Source organism: Phalacrocorax carbo, chromosome 9, assembly GCF_963921805.1.
Source record: "Phalacrocorax carbo chromosome 9, bPhaCar2.1, whole genome shotgun sequence".
Lineage (NCBI taxonomy): Eukaryota > Metazoa > Chordata > Aves > Suliformes > Phalacrocoracidae > Phalacrocorax > Phalacrocorax carbo.
In genome coordinates this window covers 10756086-10776978 of record NC_087521.1, presented here as the reverse complement: position 1 = coordinate 10776978, position 20893 = coordinate 10756086, and the positions used below count along the sequence as shown (strand labels likewise).

General features: G+C 39.4%; 1 protein-coding gene across 13 annotated transcripts; it reads left to right on the top strand.

The window, feature by feature from the left end:
- The first annotated feature begins 2225 nt into the window (after window positions 1–2225).
- On the top strand, window positions 2226–18515 carry MBIP (MAP3K12 binding inhibitory protein 1). Of its 13 annotated transcripts, none has more exons than XM_064460283.1 (10): window positions 2226–2397; window positions 6717–6836; window positions 8571–8792; window positions 8861–8996; window positions 10462–10527; window positions 12210–12362; window positions 13493–13623; window positions 14852–14949; window positions 16297–16335; window positions 17529–17695. In XM_064460283.1, coding segments are annotated over exons 1-9 (1053 nt in total). In that variant the 5' UTR covers window positions 2226–2271; the 3' UTR covers window positions 16298–16335; window positions 17529–17695. The 13 variants fall into 13 exon arrangements, with proteins under 13 accessions (XP_064316353.1, XP_064316352.1, XP_064316350.1 ...); XM_064460282.1 differs by having other exon boundaries at window positions 17526–17695; XM_064460280.1 differs by lacking the exon at window positions 16297–16335 and having other exon boundaries at window positions 2227–2397; window positions 8900–8996; window positions 17526–18515.
- Window positions 18516–20893: the final 2378 nt, after the last annotated feature.

Below are 20893 nucleotides of genomic sequence, written 5' to 3'. Positions count from 1 at the left end.
CTCAGGCCTCTCAACTAATAGAGCTACATCTAGCCATTGCTAAAGAAGGCATACACCTACTCCATCGTTCCAGGAAGGCTGCATTTTTCAGAAGTGGAGTTTATCAGGTAGCTGAGCAATCCTCACTTGAGGTTAAAACTTGGTTCAAATATCTGGACTTGATCTATCTTTGCAGGTCATTGGAGATTCAGTCAGGGCAAATTGCCTCCTCAGATGCTGAGAAGCAACAGTCAACGCCAGGGTGTTACATCTGTGCTCCATATTCTGTTCTGGCCAGCAAATTACTTCCATGTTTATTCAGTGTTATAGTGCTGGTGGGGGAAGGGAGATTGTATTTTCCTTTATTCTTGAAAGCTTCATGGTTTGATACAAATGAAATGATTACATTTTGCAGAGTTGCTTCAGCTGCCTGTCCAGAGATAAAACCACAAGAGCGAGGGCAGGCTGAAGCAGCGAGTCCTTGACCATGAGCTGGAATCAGCATTGTTGGACAGAACTGCAAATTAAATGTCACAATCTTTCTTACCATTCATAACTGACTACCAAGCTCTGTGTATGCATTCAAGATGTTGTCGTTTGACAAAAACAATATCTGTGCAGGAATTAAGTAGATTTCTCTACATTTCAGAGCTTCCCAATCAGGAACACATTTTGCAGTAAGCATGTCTGAATCCAGAATGGTTCTCATCTTCTGAATCCAGCCAAGTGCCATCTAGCTTGCCTTACCTAAGATATTATTTCAAAATGCAGCTCTCCATGAAATATGTTTGTAATCATTAGTCCTTTTTGGAGCTAAGTTTCCTCTGGAACTGAGCAGGACTTTCTCTACTTAAGGCTTCTCAGATATTTAAGCTGGTCACTGAATGGAGACACAGGATACTATGTCTTCAGTTTAGGATTTATTTTCACTAAATTAAGGTTTTATCTGGATACTTCAGAGAGGAATGCCTTTCAGATACCCCCCAAAATATAAGTCAAATAAATTAATCTGCTTTTCTAACATTTTTATTTACAAATGCTTTACCATATACACAGCATTCACCATTTCCCAAAGGAATAAAAAAAATTGGGGTGGAGGGAACAGGAAGAGGTAGGAAGGTTAAAGGATCAAAATTAGGGTACCAAAGGAAACACCACATAGAGAATCTTTGTCAGCATTCCTACCGTCTTAGGAAAGAAACCAAATAGACTGTCTTAGAGGAAATACAGTCTTGCAAGCCCCATAATCGGAGTACTCTGACAAACTTGCTCCTTCTGGTCTGATGAAAAAACAACCTTGCTGTAACCAGAAGAGTCAAGGCTTTGAAGAGAAACACGTATGAATTAAAAAGTGAAGGTATAACCAGAAAAGCACAGCCGAAACAGGTCCAGTAATCTGATATAAAGATTAATACACGTTTCCCTTCCCTCCGTGAATGAGCACGCAGCGAAGGCACTCCTCTAAGTGTGCCCGCCATGTGCCCATGCTGACAGCTCCGTGGAGACTGCTGAAGGCCAGGAAGGAGCCAGAAGGCAAAGAAAAGGGTGAGGGAGCAAAGTGACCTCTCTAGGAGGAGACGCCCCACAGGAGCTGCTGCAGTCAGGGTTCAAAGCCTGGTGGTACCAAAGGAGCCAAAGCAGCATGCAGAGGCAGGCCTAGCGCCCTGGGCCAACACACTGTGACTCTGTGAGCACTGAGGTGGTCTTTTACCTAATAGCTGCAATGGACCTCAGCTGAGAAAAGATACAGCGTTCCAGAGAGGTCTGAGAAAGGCACAAAAGCCAAGATGTTTCCTCGGGCTTGGGAAACTGGGCTGCTCGCCACGCTGGAAAGCTGGGTACTGCAGGAGAAGGACCTCCGCACACCACAGCGTGGAAACCCAGGGGGCCCGCGGAGGGCGGGCAGGGCCCGGCCAGGCCAGGCGAGCCAGGCCCGAGGCTGCCTCCCCGCCCCGGGCCCCGCTGCCACAGCCGAGCAGCTGCCCCGAGCCGCCGCTCCTACGCGCTGGGTCAGAGCAGCCGCCAGCCGAGGAGGCCGGGTAGGCTCGGGAGCCCGGGAGGCTCTACCCTCGCCGGCCTCTGCCACCACCAGCACCGGCCAACCTCCTCCCCAGCCCGGCAATGGCGGCCGCCGCCCTCAGGGACAGCCGCTCCCCGCGCCCAGCGCCGGCCTCCACGACGCAGCTCGCGATTGGCTGCTGCGCACGTCCATCAGCCGAGAAGGCGGGGCCGGCGGGCACGGCCACCCGAGCGGTTCGTCATCGCGGAGCGACGGCTGCCCGGCCCAGTGTCATGGCGGCGGCGGCGGTGCCCAGCCAGCTCCCCGCTGGCGGCCGCGCCCCGGAGGTCGGCCCCGACCCTGCGGCCTCGGAGGTGGCGAGCAGCGCCCTGCGCTCCCTGGCTGGGCTGGCGGGGCAGGTGAGTGGGGGGCGGGCGGAGGGGGAGGCCCGGGACAGGGCTGACTCGGCACCGCGCCGCACTCGCCTCGGGGCCCGGGCAGGGCGTGCTCCTGCTTCTCCCCGGCCTGCGGGACTCTTCGGGCTCCGGGGGTGAAACACGGTGCCGGAGAGAAAAGAATCCTGCTCCAAGCAAGGGGGCGGCCTCGCTTCGGGAGGTTGTTGACGCCTGTCGGCGGGAGCGGTGAGACCCCGGCCGGGGGCTGGAGCGGGGAGAGAGACCCCTGTCAGGGCCGGGGCCGGCGGGGCCTGCTGCTGCTGCTGCGCCTCGTGGCCGTGCCTTTGCCTCTGCGTGGCGGGACCTCACGTCACTTGATATTGTGACGGATGGTATTTCCCGTGAGAAACTGCGGTCTGTTTGCTGTATCGTAACAATTAATGATTCTGAATTGAAAAGCGACTAAGCGACTGTACGTTAAAGTAAACGATCAGGAGCTTGAAGTTAGCCTTGCCTTGGTAATAACGTACTACAAAACACACGGTGAGTCTCAGTGAGTCAGAATTTTTGAAGAAGCTTTGCTCAGTGGTACTTAAATTGAAACACCTACTTTAGGTTTAGTAATGGCTATGAATTATTTAACAGATGTTATAGCAGTGGTGGGAGGCCCTTATCAGGAGAAGGTTTTAGTAACAATTTAATTATTACCATAAATAATTTACAGTTTAATTCCTTTTCCTCTGTGGAAGCATATTTTTAGTTCTGTGAAGGCAGTAGAAGCACACTCTGAAATTAGACAGCAGTTTGAAGGTTTGGGGCCCAATGATGAACCATATCTGCGGGAGATAATATAACTTAATACATGTTTATGTTACGAAAATACTCAGAGATAGCTTCTGTTAAATACAGAGGCAGTTTAGTAGTAGCTGCTGACTGATGTGAAATTATTTTTTAGAGCATTTCACCTTTCATCTGAATATAATTGTGTATTATATTTGCTACTCACCTCAGAGTCTGCCAGTAAGTGTGTCCATTTTCAGACAAAAGTAATCCAGAATTATGGATCTGAAAATTCAGGAGCTGACTAGTAAGAGTCTCAGTTTTCTTATCTCTAAAGTGATTAAAACTACCCTAACTTTTGAACAGGAGCCCAGAGCTAAAAACTTGATCATATACTGCTCATTCATAGGATTACTGAGACAGGAAAACCATCTATGTATTAAGGATGAATTACCCCATAATTCTTCTGGTGAAAATTCTAAATGTAATCACAGAAGAATTACTGATTGTCTTTTTATCCAGATGCGATACTGCCATTCATACTGTTTTCTTACAATATTAACATGAGTGAAGAGTTGAACTCTTGTATATATGAAAAACACAAAGAAGAATGAAGAAGTTTTCTAAGCTCTTAACTAGGCTACTCATTACAAGTTTTAATTGTTTTCAAAACTATGTTAAACACTCCTGTTTCTCTCTCCTTCAGTAGCTTACTTGTTCTCCAAAGTTTGCTCTATGTCTAGTATGTCACTGGAGAGAGTTTAGTAAGTGATTTTTAACAATATTTGGGTGTGCACAGGAATTGCAAGAGACCAGTTTAGAGCTGGTACATCCCCTTGATAGAGTTACAGCAGTTATGGTGCAGAGTATAATAATCTTCATTGGCGTTTGGAGTGTGTTCTTTCCATGACACAAACCTATTTTACTGTGCACTGCACCCCAGTAGGGGTCTGGTTGCTCCATCTTAGCTGAGACGGCCCTTTTAATTGCTCAGTCATGATTGTTTCCAGTTGTTGAGTTACACTCTTGTCTGCCAGCACTCGAGTTCTGGTAGATTTAACTGTGGTGTTTTACCAACTTACTGACTCTAGCAGTCCATCTTGCATTTTTGACTGAAACTACTGATTCCCCATTTCCCTTTTATAGTGATGAGTGAATATGCGCCGGATTGTTAGCAGCTGCAGTTTGTGATCCATCATAGTACTTTAAGTTGGATTTATGCGAGCAAGCTGGACTGTAAACAGGAATATTTGTGGCACAGGAATCTTTATTAGAGCAATCACTTGCAGCACAGTGACTAGGAGGACATCTGGGAATAACAGCTCTTAACACCAGTATGACTGATTCTGAAAAGTTATTTAAACCTCAGGTGACAGTCAGTGTCTTTCATAAAACAATTTCAAAGGGCTGAAATGACTTATGATCCTGTAAATTGCTACAGAATAGGCTGTGGACTTGTAAATATACAAAGGCTTTGAAGTTACCAAATCACAGAATTTATAAACCCGATAGTCACAGTTCTTATAGGCAGAAGGATGTGAAATGCTGAGAAAACAAATTCTGTTGTACTAGAAACATGTTTGGATGCAGGAGGGGATTATTCTTTATATTTAAAAACGGTGTCTATGAGTTTAAAATACCACTGACCTCTAAGGTATTCTAAGTTAGAAGCTCTATTGTTTTTGTGCCTTGAACCACCTGGGCAGGAGTCATATACTACGATATGAAAGAGACATCAGCTGATTCTTTTTTAAAAAGGATGCTTATTAGGAAATTGCAGCAGGACTTCCTGTTTTGTATCATTATGATGACTTACATCTATGCCTTTTTTTACCCTGTCAGTGGACTGTAATGTAGTGGATAGCAGATGTTACTCTGGAAAGTTTGGGAAGAAATATGCGCTTCAGATGATCACATGTGCAGTGGCTTAATTCTGAAAGTAAATATTTATTCTTACTAAATCTAGATACATTCTTGATTTTTGTAAGGTGTTCAAAATTAATATTTCCTAAAACATTACTTTTCCTACATCTTGTGTGGTGTAAGTACTAAGCAGGAATAAACATTTGTGTGAAAATTATCTAAAATACATTATATATCTAGTCAGACCGTCTCCTTTGCTATGTAATTTGGAATCTAACACTGGATTTAAGAAGGCTGTTGCCTGACTAAAGAAGGCAGGCTCAGGCTTATAGATCATTACATACAAAATTGTGATAATGCTGGGTTTTAAAACTAATATAGAACAACTTAGTATCCACTGCTTTGCCTTCGGAGTGATGGAGGCATTCTTGTGTTTAGTTCTCATTGTTTCCTCATACACTGTGCGGTGGATTCAGGAAACAAGTGTATGTGCATTCTGTGTTCTTGTCCGTAATACCTGATGCTGTTAGAAGTTAGAATCTGTAGACCATATGTTAAAGGTCACTTTTGTCATCTGCCTGTGGTCTCTTTTTTTTTTTTTTTTTTTTTTGTTAAATGTGAGGAGTGAGATGTAGACCTAGAAATATGCATATGACTTGGGAATTCTTTGTCTCAAACACAGGACCTGTGGGTCCTCCTCTTGATTTTACACAAGAGTTTTATCAGTATTTAGAATTCGAGGGATCACTTATGGTTGGTTTGGAGAACAACCTACTTGGCTTTGGGAAATGAAAGTGCTTCTTACCTCAAGATCTTGAGAAGAGCTTTAGTGTAATGAAAATGGCAAAGGTAGGTGTGAAAGTGTCTAGTTCATCAGTGATTATTAACAATCAGGGTTGTATTAGAAAGTGAAAGTTTACTTTTAGCTTATAGAAGATATATAGTTCCTTTAAATAAAACTTCATATTCACTATGTGATTTTCTTTAGTGCTTTAGGAGTTAAATATTGCAATTCCTTGGTGAAGAGAATAGACTATGGCTATTGTTATTTTGCTCTGAATGCATCTAAAAGGAAATAGTGTGATTTGGAAATGGGTTTGGTAGTGGTGCTGTAGAGTCTAGAGTTTGTTTAACCTCAAGATTTTTAAAAGTTTTTTTTAAAAAAAACACTTCTTTTTATTATAAAGTCTTCTTTGGATCAGCAGCAAGTAAAAATTTCAAGAATGTGGCATGGTGCAGTATCAAGACCTTGGTTCTACAGGCATAGATAGCCTTGCAAGTCTCAGAATAAAATACATGAACATACAGGGCACTCATCCTGGGTGCATGTTTCTTTCTACTGGTAGTTCTATCATCTGTTAAAAGATTTGAGGGATTAACATGAACAGCATGTTTTCGTACGATAGTTAAATGATTTGAGAATTGATTAAAATTAAAGGTTAAATTAATACAATGAAAGTGTGATGAGGTAGTAAGGAATTTTTCATTTTTGAATATACTCTATAAATGCTAGCTTACTTTGAAGATTACAGCTGACTGAATTATAAGCAATGTCAAACCTCTCCAGTGTCCTTATATAAAAATGCAGTCTGTATGGGATTGAGCATAATTACTGTTCTATAGAAGTCTTGCATACTTTTGTGACATTAATACAACATAACAACATAATTTTTTGTTGTGTTTGTTTTGCCCTTTTGAAGCTTAACCTTGGAGACGATATCGTGAAAGTTGTAATCGATTGGAGCAAGCTTCAAAGCACATCAGCACTTCAGCCAACACTGCTCTTTAGTGCACTTCAGCAGCATATTTTATGTTTGCAGGTAAATATTTCATTGGATGCATTTGACTTGACAAAAGTGATCAACAACTGAACATAGTTACTTTATCTAAACTGTAAATTTTCAGTCATTTTGAACTTGTATTGCTATGTCCAACAAAAAAGAATGCAAAAGTATTATACGCTTGGGATTCCACTATGCTTCCATAGGTACTCACACTTATGGATTTTTCAGATTAGTGGTGGGAATAGCCACTGTAGGTGAGCAGGCTGAATAAATGCAGCCTCATTGATTTCTAGACTTGCATTGTAAATGTGATACATTTCCATCTATGGTGGGTTATAATTAAGCAATAAGACACGGCAGGTGTGTGTCATGCTATGATAATGATTCCATGCGTTGGGTGAGTTTTGAGGCTCATGGAGTGCTTTCAGTGGTTCAAGAAGTGGCATTATCCCAGCATGACACATCCTGGAGTGTCTTACTGCAATTAAATATATTTTCAGCGTAGGTGTTTTTTTTTTTAAAGAGTAATTTCTTTGACATTAATGTCTCATCTTGCCAAGTAGCCAGTCACCATTACTGTCATTTCTTTTAACTATTTGAAACTTTCCAGCCCTGCCAAAACTACGTGTAATTTAGTTGCATGGCAGGGAGGGTGAGCAGTTTGTCAGCTGGTAAGTGAACAGTGTTTTGACCTTGATAGTTCATCTGTAAAAGGTGGGGATTTGAATACCAGTTTTTTGCTTCAGCTAGTCAATGAATTATTTCAAGTGTGTAGTACTGAGAGGCTGAAAAAGGAAGTTCCTGCATTTGCTTGTCCTTAGGTAAAAGAAAGACCCTTTATGTTTTCCAGACATCCACCAACTCTTTGGTGTGATAAACAAAAAGAGAAAATATGCAAGATAAACCCAAGTAAAAATTACATCCAACTGTAAGAACACTGCAAATAGGAATTTGATTCAATTTCAGGAAATGTGACTGGTAAAAATCATGTTGACTTTTAAAAAAAAAATTTCTAGAGGGAAAATAAGCAGTGAAATTCAGACTAAATGAAACTGGTAAAAATTAAAGGGGGTGTGACATATATGTATACTGAGGTTTTATTATTACATCTGTGTAAGAGTTATTGCAGTAGAATAATAAGCATTTATTTTTTTGCTGCTGCAAATGTCAGTGCATTCTCTCGTTTAATTTCATGACCTAAGTAGATAATCAACCGTGTCAAGAAAAGCATGTGTTCAGGATAACACCTATATATTGCATGTCCGTGTTCTCTCATTCACTTGGGCAACTGCAGTTTCAAGTGGAGAATGTAGTGCTGTGGTGATGAAGTAAAGGCTTTACAATGTGAAAGCATTGGCTTTCATGTTAAGGAGGAAAAATACTAAGCCTTACTATTCTGAGTAGGCATTTGAATGACATGTTAATTAAGTGGCATTGGTGCCAAGGATTGAAGCTTTAATTTAGCTAGTAACAGAGGAGTAGCACGCAGACTTTTGCAGAAATTTGGGAATTTTCATATACAAACCTCTAAAAGGCACAGGTCAAAAAGGCCAGAGTCATGGTGTGTACAGTATTTGAAACTAGCTTTTTTCCCTTTTTTTTTTTAATTTTATTACTCTGTTCCATCAGAGGCAGATGTTGTAATTCCTAAAATTATTTCAGTTGATTTGTTTTAGAAATTGTAATAGTACTTGGCCTTTTGCTTTTTGTTTTGGGGATTTTTGGCTTTATTTTTTTGGTTAACCCTAACTTACTGTTTTTTTTGTTCAGCCTCTTTTAGAAAAACTCCAGTCATTGATTAAAGAGGAAAATATAGGCCATGTTGAACCTGCAGGTAAAACAGAAGTCCAAATTTGTGAAACAAGTTTGGGTGTTTATGATGGTAACTGTCAGACTGAAGAAAAGTATGCAAGTTATGACTTGGGAGATCTGAAGGATGCTCATATTAATTTTGATCCAGAGGTGGTCCAAATAAAAGCTGGAAAAGCAGAAGTAAGTGATTTAACTAAATTTAAAACAAAGAAAAAAGAAAAAGACCTTTCTAAAATTTAAACTTGAAGAATGAAATAGATATATGCCATCATGTTTATTACCTGCAGATTGACAGGCGGATATCAGCCTTCATCGAGAGGAAACAAGCTGAGATCAATGAAAATAATGTCAGGGAATTTTGCAATGTTATTGATTGTAATCAAGGTAACTGGCTAGCCAGACTTTAATCTTCATAGCAATTTAAGTTGGTTTTTAATTTTTTTGTTTCAAAAGCACTATTCTATATTTTAAACAGAACTTTATTTTAAGAGTAACTTTGTTGTAAAGTTAGGAACTTGCATGTGCGCTGCAGATGTTGTCAGATAGACAAAAGAAAGTAGTCCAGTGGTTGGCAATGTTTAATGCATCGCATACAGAAAGATTATAGCTATTACTGTGTTCATTTTAAGAACCGCAATCTTAAATCAGATTATTTTGTAGTAGTTGTTCCTAGTGTTTTAGCTAGATGTTCCTTCCAAAGTCAACAGAACTGCAATTCAGAAATGTCTTGTGAATTGCATATTCAAACTGAAGTTAATTTAATGCTAGTTAAATTACAAAGGAGTATTTTTTTGTAATCAATTTTAATTACTAGCTAGTTAGAATAACATTTTCCTTTCAACGTGACTCACCTTGTTGGTGTTTTTAATGCACCAACTAGCACAATTGGCTGAATCTAACCAAACAATCTTAAATTCATCTGGTAGGCTGGATCCTGTTAGCATGATCAGTAACTGTGTAACCAAACATGTCTTAAAAGTGAACACACTTTTATATACATAAGTAATATGGAGACATTTTCTAAGTACCTGTGAGCCCATATGTGCATTGTCTCTGTGATGTACTTAATGCTTTTAGAGATCAAAGCTTATTGTTCTGTAAGCTTTATTGGAAGAGAGTTTAACTCCTTGAATGTTATTTGGAATGGAAATGACATCTGAAGTCCAGTAGAATATGCTAGATAGTAAAATACTGATTCCTAAAGTTGTTAATTATGTGCAGAAGAGATAAGACCTTCCTTTGCATGTTCAGGCATAATAAAATATGTGTAAAGCTTTGGTGTATATGAATAGAGATTAAAATATAAACATTAGAATAAACTGAGATGGTCTGTACTGTAGCTTTTTGTGGTTAAACAAATTAAAGAAGTCACAGGCATCAGAAAAAATGCAGGAAGGTGAGAAAAGAATGCTGAGGAGTAGACTAGACCAGTCTAAAAATAGGAGAACAGTTTCAAAAAAGGACATAAAACCAGAATAACAGTGTTAAACAGGGAAGAGACTTCTGTACAGGAAGAAAGAAATAGGTTACAGAGAAATGCAGTGAAAAGAACCAAATAAAAAGTAAATTGGAATAAATGTTGTCCTGATCTGATAAACTTTTATATACACGTGTGCATACATTATATAAGTGACTTATCCAATTAAAACCAGTAGGTCCATGCAAGTGTGTAGAACTATTAATGAGCAAGTGTTTATAGAATGAATGAAGTATTTCTGATGGTTTTACTGTATGAAAAAAGTTAATTAGACTTGTTAAAAGCCTCAAAGCTGATGATGGTTAGAATATTTTAAATTATAAATATGTAATTAGGATCTCATTTTTTATATTATTGTTGTTATTTATTTAGAAAATAGCTGTGCCAGAACAGATGCAATTTTCACACCCTATCCTGGATTTAAAAGCCATATAAAGGGTAAGCAACTATTTTAATACTGCTTTATTAAGGGTGCTGAGATAGAACAGCACTGATGAATTTTTGACTTAGAAACTTTTTACAGAATGCTCAAAAATGCAAACTTAACATATTGATTTTTTACTTTAGCGAGTACTTTTACATTTTCTCTTACTTCTCCAAAGTTTTCAGTCCCATAATTGCTTCATTAAGCTGATGGTTATGCACTAAGGACCAAAACAAAGTACCTATTTTCATTGTCTGAAAGGAAAGATGCAGAAGATAGAGCAGGACAGAGAAGCTGAGCAATTCTTAGCTTTTCTTTTAAGGTGAAGCCAGCAGTCCAGTTAAGGAATTGAGATTAAATGAAATTACACCAACTACTGAAAAATAGAATGTAAGTATATTGAATTAGAAAATAATACTGGGACACAGTGGAAGTTCTGAGACACATTTGTGTGAAGTGACAAGCTGGGGAGCAAGCTTACCACTGCATGACCTTTTGGAAAGGAGTAAATAATGTGGAAATGATTGTCCAACAGAAGTTATATATAAAAGATTGCTTGTCCATCTACTGCTCTCTAGGTGTACACAAGTTACTCTGTGTTTAAAAACAAACAAATCTCCAAAATGAGAATGAAAGTAACCCTCTCTTCCATTTTTGAGAGCGGTAGTATTCAGTTATCCAGTTAATATTGGTTCTAGGAACCAATTAATTATTCTGAATGATGATAGGTATAAGCAATAAAAGGTCTGGTGGGCTAAAAGGGAGATGGGGAAGTGAGTTTAAGTTTAGAATCCTTCACTAAGAAACCCTTTCCATAGCCACTTTTTTTAAACTGAGTACTAGTTTGTAACTTGGATGGTAGCATATGACAGGAAAAAATAAAAGTTTGCACTTCAGGTAACTAAAACCTGAACAGTTTGTAACTGAAACGTGAATAACACTTAGAAAGGAATTGGAAGTAAAGCCAGCGTAAACTGAAGCAAGAATGTAACATGTGGCCTTCGTGAAGTACTGAGTAAGAATGTGTGCGCTTTAGTGCCTGGAGTTGCCAACACAGTCTTTAAGTCTGCAGTACACTGCAGTAGTCTATCAGGAAAGACTTGAGAAATGACTGTGATGTAGAGCAAAGTGACCAAAATCTTCTGATGAAGTCATGGTTGGGTTCAGCAAGGGGAAAAGATGGACCCAGAAGCAGCTAAAGGGTCATTAAAGCTGTTACCCAAATAACAAAAATTAGAAGAGAACTTCCTTGCTGAGATTCATAGCGATTCTTCTAGTTGAATACCTCCCCTCATCTTCATGTATTTATGATGCTTTCTGTAATATTAGGTCTGGTCTCTTTGCATTCACAACAGCTCGCATGTGCAACTGCTGACATAGATACTGGGTTTTCTGCTCTTTATCAGCAGCTGATGACAAATTCTTGACACTGCCATTCTACATGAATGTATGAGTAATTCTTTTACTTTGCATATGTAAAGTCCTAGGTTTTTGTTTAGTTTAGTTAGTCATGTAAAAACAGGAAAATACTTTTACTTGAACCTTTGGTCTTAATGTGTGTGGGGCCCTTCACGTGAGAGACTGGTGTGAAATTGATTTAAAACAGGTTTTCATGTTATAATATTTTGTTTGTTTTGGTTAGATGTACTTTGTGTTTCATGTGCATATATATTAAATTTGTGTTTTATTTACCTAGTTTCTAGGGTAGTAAATACATATGGACCTCAGACTAGATCTGAAGGAGCACATGGGTCCAGTCACAAAGCCAATGTACCCATTCATGATTGTGGAAACCAAGCTGTTGAGGAGAGATTGCAAAACATTGAAGCTCACTTACGGTTACAAACAGGTTTGTATTATGTTTTAATTTTGACATTGGTGTGTCAGTTTGTACTACAGTTACCATTACTGTAGTAAAACTGAGCGAGTCTATAAAAACTGTGACTCTTAAAAACAGTGGATAGATCCACTGAAGGGTTTGGTCACCCCAGGTACTATAATCTAATATTTAGGTTCTTATGCTGAAAATGGAAGCCAGATTTATGTCCAAATTAGGATGCCGAGTTAGTAAATCTGCACTTCATGCAGCGGCAACCGAGAGAGATGCACTTCAGAATGGGATTTAAACCAGTCTGGAATATTTGGAAGTAGGGGTTCTCCATAGCCAGTGGGGTCCTGCCTTGACCCACTGAACAGGAAAAGCTGAGCTTAGGACTCAGTCCTGCTTCATGGACATCCTGTGGGCTGGGGATAGGATTAACCCAAAAGACAACCTGAAACATTTTTCTAAAGGTGGGTGACTCTTGAAATACAATTAGGTGAGAAGCCTGTTTCCCAGAATGTGGGAAGCTTGTTGTCAATACTTCCCTATAGCTGTGCAAACATGAGTCCAAACCTTTCAGTAAAACAAATGCCATAGCCATCGGGCTACTGACTTTTTTTAAGTAGCAGTGTTCCTCACCCCAGCCCCAGTTTTCTGGAATGTAAATCAATGAGGTACTTATCAAGGAGGAATCTGTATTTTCCATGAAAAATATTTTCAGAACAGAACAGAAGCCCAGATCCTCACCAATAAAGTGAATGTTCTAACCATCACACTGCAGACACACACAGATTTTTTGGTTTTTTTTGTCATCTGAATACTGAATAGATGCCAGTCCATTATCTAAGAATATGGTGAACTTTGACTAGATTACTAGGTTCCTGTGAATGCGTACTGAATCGAAGTCCTCTGGCAGCAAGGGGAGTAGAACACTCCTAGGTACTCCTCAGGCAGTATAGCTGTATAGCTTAGCTGTTTCAAAAATAAGGTGTTTTTTGTGGGTGGAATAGAATTTGCAAGTGGCTGGCCAGCCTTAAGGTTACAAGGTGTATTAGCTTTGAAGTTTATGCATATCAGAGATAATGATAGGGGGTAGCTAAGGAGGAGCCCTTGCTTCCACATTGAGCCTATAATAGGTGATATAATTTTGTTTGAAGAAACAGGTCAGCTAAACTACAGTATAGGGGAAGCGGATGAAAGTGTGCAATTCCAGCTCAGATCCTGTCCAAATCAGCATTCCTGGGAAAGGTGTCGAGATCATTTACTTACCCCAGCAGCTGTGCAAAAAGTATTCATCTGAGCAGGTAACTTGCCTCAGCTACCTGCTTGCTTACCAGCTTTTGTTTCTGATTGAAAGAGTTGTTCTTGACTTACCAGCTGTTTTTCAGAACAGCTGCTTCTAGTGCTAGTTCTGCTCTTTTCCCTTTACATTAAGAGATGTCAGTATTAAGAAGAATGAGGTTAGCCGATTAATTAGTAGCTGCTGAGTGATGAGTAAAGAGCAAAACTGAAGGAGGGAAGTTACCCGCAAAATTGTCTGTCTGAAGTGAGGAAATAGATGAATGGCAGAAAACCCCATTAGTGCTTATTTCAGTAGTTCATGGGATAGAATTGTCTTACCTGACAGATCTAGAAATAAATGGAAACCAGTGGCAAGAGAAGTAAAAGCTTGGTAAGGCCGTGGTTGTCACTACTGTTCAGAATCAGACTATCATTTTAATTGGAATAGCCAAGAGTTAGTTGTGATACAGTGATTTCAGTTTATAGAATACTATGTAGCATAAGATGCTTTCTAAGGCTGGTCATTTGATCGGTTCTGTTCTTACGTGGGGAAATAAGCCCTAGCTGCTGTAGTATAGCTGGAAACAGCAAATGGGTTGATGTGGGGGTTTTTTTGCTGTTGTTTTTGTGGAATTTGCTGATAATTTTTTTCCTTGGGTTTTCTGAGGGTGGGGTTGGTTGGTTTTCTTCCAAGGCTCTGTTGTTCCATTCCACACACACGTTCCCTACCCCTGCTTCTCCCATTTGTGGCCAGGCAAATGCTGTTCTTTGTCAAGCACAACTCATACCTGTGCTCTAACCTCTGATGCTCAGTGGAGATTGTTCTGAAGGAAACCTATCTTAGATACCAGTGTGGAATTCATGTGTGGCCTCCCATCCCATCTGCTCCCTCCTGATGCTGCTGTCAGTTTTGAAGCATTACATGTGGTGTGTGACCAGTGTATTTTAAGAGTGACCATTAGTTGTTCCAGGGACCTTGTCAGACGTATTTCAACCACCTGCATAAAGTTGTCTGTTGCCTTCACTGACTACACTGGCTTATCAATCAGGTTTTACCACAAATCATATTAATTACCCTTCCTTTTAATTATCCCATCCACTCATTTTATTTCAGCTACTGGTTGATAGCTGGACTTGGAGAATTCACCTTTCACCTGTAACGCTTGCAATCTTTAGTTTAAAAAGTTATTCAAGCGCTTTTCCTGATTTCTTTGTATTTGTACCGGTGTATTTAGGTGGTCCTGTACCAAGAGACATTTATCAGAGAATTAAGAAGCTTGAAGATAAAATCCTTGAGCTGGAAGGACTGTCTCCTGAATATTTTCAATCTGTAGTAAGAAATTCTCTCAACTTCTTTTAGCATACCCAAATGTGTTTGGGACTTTTGTGCTCAAAGTTTTGATGTAGAGGCAAAAACCTAAGGAGTTAGAGGGCAGACATTTTTGGTAGATACTCTGGCTTGGTGTAATGGTTAAATTTCATGCAGACCATCTATGTGAGTTCATATTTCTACATAATTTCTCATTTGAAAGAAAATAGTACTGGGGGGGGGGGGAATTGCAGCCACCTGAGCTTAACTAATTTGTAAGAAATGTGTTACAGAGGTTGGATTCTCCCCCCTTGCCCCCACCTTAAAACCTGAAGTGTTTCTAATGACAAGAAAATTGGCTAAAGTTTTGATCTTGATACAAATCATTAATGGCTTAAATCAGCTGAAATCGTTTGGGCTTCTGTACATGATCTGGTTACTAAAGATCAGCTATGTGAAATAACTGCTCCAATAGGATGAAAGAGTAAACTCTTTAAAAAATCGTTTCATGTGATTCTATGAATTAGACTTCTTCGTTGCTAGTTTTCAGGCAGAGTTCTGTCTCTTTCTGAATAGCAAACTTTATCCTTCATTCAGCAAAGGAGATTAGGACAAAGAAAACATTAGTTGTTACTACATCAGGCTGTGCTTGGCTATAGAAATTTCTTGTCTGTTATCTTGCTCTTCCTTCCTTCCCCACATAACAGTAAGAATGCCTCTTTTAGGTTGATCATATTTTAATTTGTAACCCCTCCCTCGAGAGCAGCCAAAGAAGACTTGGCATTTAAAAATCAATACTGATTATTTAAATTTTCGTTCCTTTTTTTTTGTTTGTGTTGGAGACCAATTAAGTCCTTTATTTGTGAGGCTATTCCAAGTTGCTGGAAACTAGAAGTTAAAACATATACTTTCATAAGCTGAAATTTCTGTGGAAAGGGCTTTAGGATCTTCTCTAGAATGCAGATCTGGGAAAAAATTGTGATGGTGGCAGTAGTGGTGTTGTGCAGCAATCAGCATTTTCCCCCAAAGTTTTACATAAATATTGGTGTAGATACATGATAATTTTAGGGATAAAAATATTGACAGTTTCAAAAGCTGGATATTGATCTTGGTTTTGTCTGAAGGAAGCTTCACTTAAGTTGGTAGTTGTTGGGTGCCAAGTATGGAGAAGCTTCCACAGCTTCTGACTGCTCTCCAGTAGTATTTCTTGTGATCTGAAGTACACTTAATTATAGAAAGATTTCTTTAATCTATGGAATGGCAGTTACTGTTCTTTCTGTACTTTGAAGACTTGTCAGTGTTGTTACAGAGTTACTTGTGGCCCTCTGTCAGTGCAACATTAAGTCTGTTTTGATTATGTCTTTTCTTTAGAGCTGTTCTGGCAAGAGAAGGAAGGTTCAGCCTCCCCACGTAAGTGCTGTTAACTTTTGTTTACCTTAAGTTTAGGATGTTTTGAGTGAAAAGTAATCGGAAGTTCCACAAAGCAAATATCTTCTCAGAAATAGCTGTATCAGTATTGGATAGCTTGCTGGCAAAGAAAGGGTGGGAAGGAGAAAGTTAATGTCTGTCACAATGAAATGAGCCTTCTAAGAGTCTGTACTAGGGTAGGTTAGTGTTTTCACCAGTTAGAAGGATGACAGAGTAGAATAGAATGAAATAAATCTGTAATTATGTTAATCAAGCTAGGGGTAACAAGCAGCTTGTGAATTCTGATCAGCCTCCTAGTAATGGCTTCTGGTTTTGTTTTGTGGTTTGGTGTTTTTTGTTGGTGTCTTTTTGTGGTTTGGTGGTGTTTGGTTTTGTTTGTGTTATTTTTTTCCCTTTGCTTTATTGGTTTATGAAGAGACAATAAAAGTATAAATGACTGGCTTGGCAAAAGTGTTGTGGAAAGACCCGGCTTTATCGCAAATATTAATCTAAGTCAGTAAGACTTGCTATTTTCACAACACCATCACATAGGGAATGTATTATGAGTGTGTCTTAGGTCACAAGAGAGAATTTCTTGTCAGTGCAAGTGAGACTGTAGCTGGAACACTGTCTGCTAGTAGCTGTCACACTTGGAGACAGGTGGACTGGGGAGAATACCTAGAATGGGATGTGGGCCATCTGAGGCTTGAGGAATTAGGCTTGTTTATATGAGAGAAAAATCCTTCATAGGGTGAAATTTTTATAGAACAGATGATGGCCAGTTCTATGTGTAAGAAGAGATAAAAAAAATTTGTCAGGTTAAGTGGGCACAGAGGAGATTGATGTTGAGCAACAGGAAAAAAACCCTTCAATTGTAAAGCCAGGTTCTACAAGATCTACTCTCATCCAGTGTTTTACCATCAAAGCATTTTTGTTTTTTTATGAACAGATTAAACAAACATCTAATGGAAGTGGCATGGGTATATTGATCCACGATTAGGACTGTCAGTTTCTTCTAAATTTATGTTCTTTTTCTTTCAAGTTTAAATAGCCATAGACGAGATTCAGACAATTCTGCAGAAGTATTTCTATCATTTAGTGCAATATGCAGTGACCTCAAGTATCAAGTGCTAGGCCACTTCTCTAGCAATTACAAGATGTAAATGATTGTGGTTTTTGTTTTGTTCTTTTAGCAGAACTATTCATTGGCGGAACTTGATGAAAAGATCAATGCTATAAAACAGGCATTACTGAGGAAAACAAAAGAAAGCAAGTCCAAGGAGGCTGAGCGGCTTCTTCGATAAAAAAAAAAATAATAAATTCATCTTTTCAGAATCCTCATCACACTTTACACGTACCTGAACCATAGACCTGAGTAATGTTCGCTGGGGATGACTTTAGCAATGAAAACAAAGTATGCATATAAGCTCCTTTTGGATCATCTTGAAAGTTTGCTTTCAGAACTCATTTTAAAACAGTCTTACTAATGAACGAATTACTGTAAAATGAAGAATGTTTTAGAAATAGCATTCTAATAATCCATTCCCTTCTGTTATAAAGGAGGATCGCAGCATTGTTTGTATGTGGAAAGTCCTAACTTGCATACAAAAGCTACATTTCACATGTAATTCTTGATCATCGAGTGTTCAAAAGGGCTATCTTTTGAATACTTTTCATGTAAGTAGTTTCACGTAGACTTGTGAAATAAAATGAAATACTTCCTCATCAGTGAACTGTTTTAGGAAAAAAAAAAAAGAAAAACCTGCAAAAAAACTTGCAGTATGCATGCTTACCTGCATTTTTTTTTTCCATATTTGCCACTGTTTCTGCAGATGTTGGAAATGCAGCAAATTGTATTTCTGTTTGAAAGATGGTTATGGAAATCCTATATGTGTAAATAGAGACACCTGTTCTTCACTTCCTCAGTGCCCTGTAGGAATTCAAACTTCATACCCTGCTAACAAACTTAGTATATTCCAAAGACCACTCCAGGGGAGGTTTTGAGGAGCATGCCAGCAGGCACCAGCTTTCCTTCCTTCCGTATGCATGCTTACATGACTTCTGAAGGGTACGTAGTTTAAATTAAAGTCAGACCTTTGGCTACACACCAAAGTGTGATTTAATTTGTGGGTTTTTTTGTGTTGTTTTTTTTTTTAAATAAACCATTTTTTATTTATACCGTTCTTTAGTTTCTTTGCTGTCTCTGTTCTGGTTTAGAAAAAAAGTAGCTGTTACAGAGGGAGTCTTTTACATCAACTGCTCCGCATACCACAGTGTCCCTGTGACAGGAGTTATGAGGAGTACTGACCGGACACAGCCTTGCACTTTGAAGAATAGCAGGTGTTTTCTGTGATTCCGTGTTCTTATTTAGACTGACATTTGTTGTAACAACTGCACCTGATGCTTCTCTGAAGGTGAATCAGCAGAGGTGGGAGACAAAGCTGCTTGAGCTCTGGTCCTAGCTCTAGGAAAGGAGACACTATGATAGTTACCTGTTCAGGTGCTTGGTGTACACCCAGGAAGAGTTCAACGCAAGCAGTCATGAGTGCCTCAAATATAATATTGGGTACTTCTGTAGTTGAAGAATGCAAATGGTCCTGTGTGTAGAACCATTACTCAGATTGTATGCTACATATCAGTACAGTATCCTACAGAGACTACTTTTGTTATGAGTGTTGCCATTGTTGAAGATAATATTATCTATTATTAAGAGGTATGTTTTGGTGAGGCAGCATAGTGAGCTGCAACTTTTACCTCAAGTAGAAAAGCTTTACTTGCTGTCTACAAAACATTTTTTTTGTTGTTGTTGTACTGTGTCCCAAGAGCCATAGCTTAAGAGAGTACAATGTGGATATAATTAGGCCTGGCACCACATGCTTCACACAGTAGTACTTGAAAGAGTGACTGTTATGACTGGGGATAAGAAGGATGACCACAGAAATTTAGCTTTTATAAAGCAGTAGCCTCTACTCAGGCATCGTAATTCAAGTACTGGTGGGACATGTTGGCCAAACCTACTGCATTTTCACTATGCAATTTTATCTGGGAAATTCTGAATTGAAGCCCTAGAAGATATTAACCTGTGGTGGATACCTAGGTCTGAAAGATTTGTCTAATGTTAAATTATTTATTGTTAGTTTACATTAAAACAAATGCATATGTGTATATATGTACAGAAAAAAACCCAACCTAAACATCCAGTCCTCATCTGGGGTCAGTTCTTTGATTAGATTGCAATCACTGCTGATTTCCTTAAGGGAGACTGGTTACAAAAAGACTGCATTAGCAGTTTCAAAGTGGGTTTTTCTGTAGTGAATTGCCTGCTACTTGAAAGATCTCCTGCCACGGGATTCTCCTTCTCCTCTTTCTCAAGATGGCAGCAACACAGCAGTTAAGGGTTGAAAGAATAATGAAGATGCATTGTAACAAGACAATAGCTAAGGAGATAGCAGAAGTACTCTGGATGGTAATTTATTAGCCCTATATACTTTATCAAATAAATGCTACAGATACACTTGAAAAATGTCAAGGTGTTCATCTTGCTTTGTTATTAGACCTTTACCACTCTTTGGTTTCAGGTTGTTAATTTCTTATACACTTAATGCCAAGGTGCACGTTCTATAAAAATTCATTGGAAAGACATTCTGTGCTGTGAGTTGCACATTAAAATTAGTTGCAGATTTCAAAAAGCTGCCAAGCTGTTGAAAGTTTCCCTTCCTCTGCTGTATGACTTATGTGTAGCGGGATGGGGGAACGGGGCATTGTTCAATATTCAACGCTGCTGCTCTTACCAGTCTATCCTTCCTTGTCTTTTGTCTCTTTGGGCTTTACCTTCAACACTAACTTCCACTATAAGGACTTTTTCTGCAGAAAGAAATGTGCTACCTAATGCACTGCAGCCCCGTAATGAAGGGGTTGCAGAACAGACCTCTTAGTATCCATTTTCCAGAACTCCCAATTAAGCTGTTTTTCCTCTGCACCTGGAGCACTACAGCGCTGGTACGTGGGCCTACAGTAGCTGAAGAAGTCTGAAGGGTAACCACAAATGAAGCAAAAAGCAGAGGACGCATTAACTATTGCTGGCATGACTCGACACCTCAACTGAGACCTTTTTACCAACGTTGGGCTGATCTAACCTCCCTTTCCTCCAAAAGGACACGCACCAAAGTGTTCTTAAGCACAGAACTTTATTTCTTTATCCTTCTCCACTTCCAGCTAGAGCTGGTGGTACAATGTAACACTGAGGATGCCTTCCCTCATACAATGTTTTCCTCTTACACTGCTCCTGGCATCCAGAAAGGCTGCCTCCATTTCCCAGCACTGATGTCTCTCGTGTCTTTGATGTCTCTTGCATGTTCTCAGTGCTGTTACTCAAGATCTTTTACAAAAGGCAGCTTGGTGTTAAAGACATCACCTGTCCCAGTGTAACATGACAGCATGCCCTTAAAACATGAAAGGAAATTAACTGTTAAAGCCATCTTAAGATAAAAATGCCTTAAGGCAAGAAGAGTCCTAGAACAACAGCAAGGCACAAAAGGGTGTTGGTGTTCCAAAAGGGCCT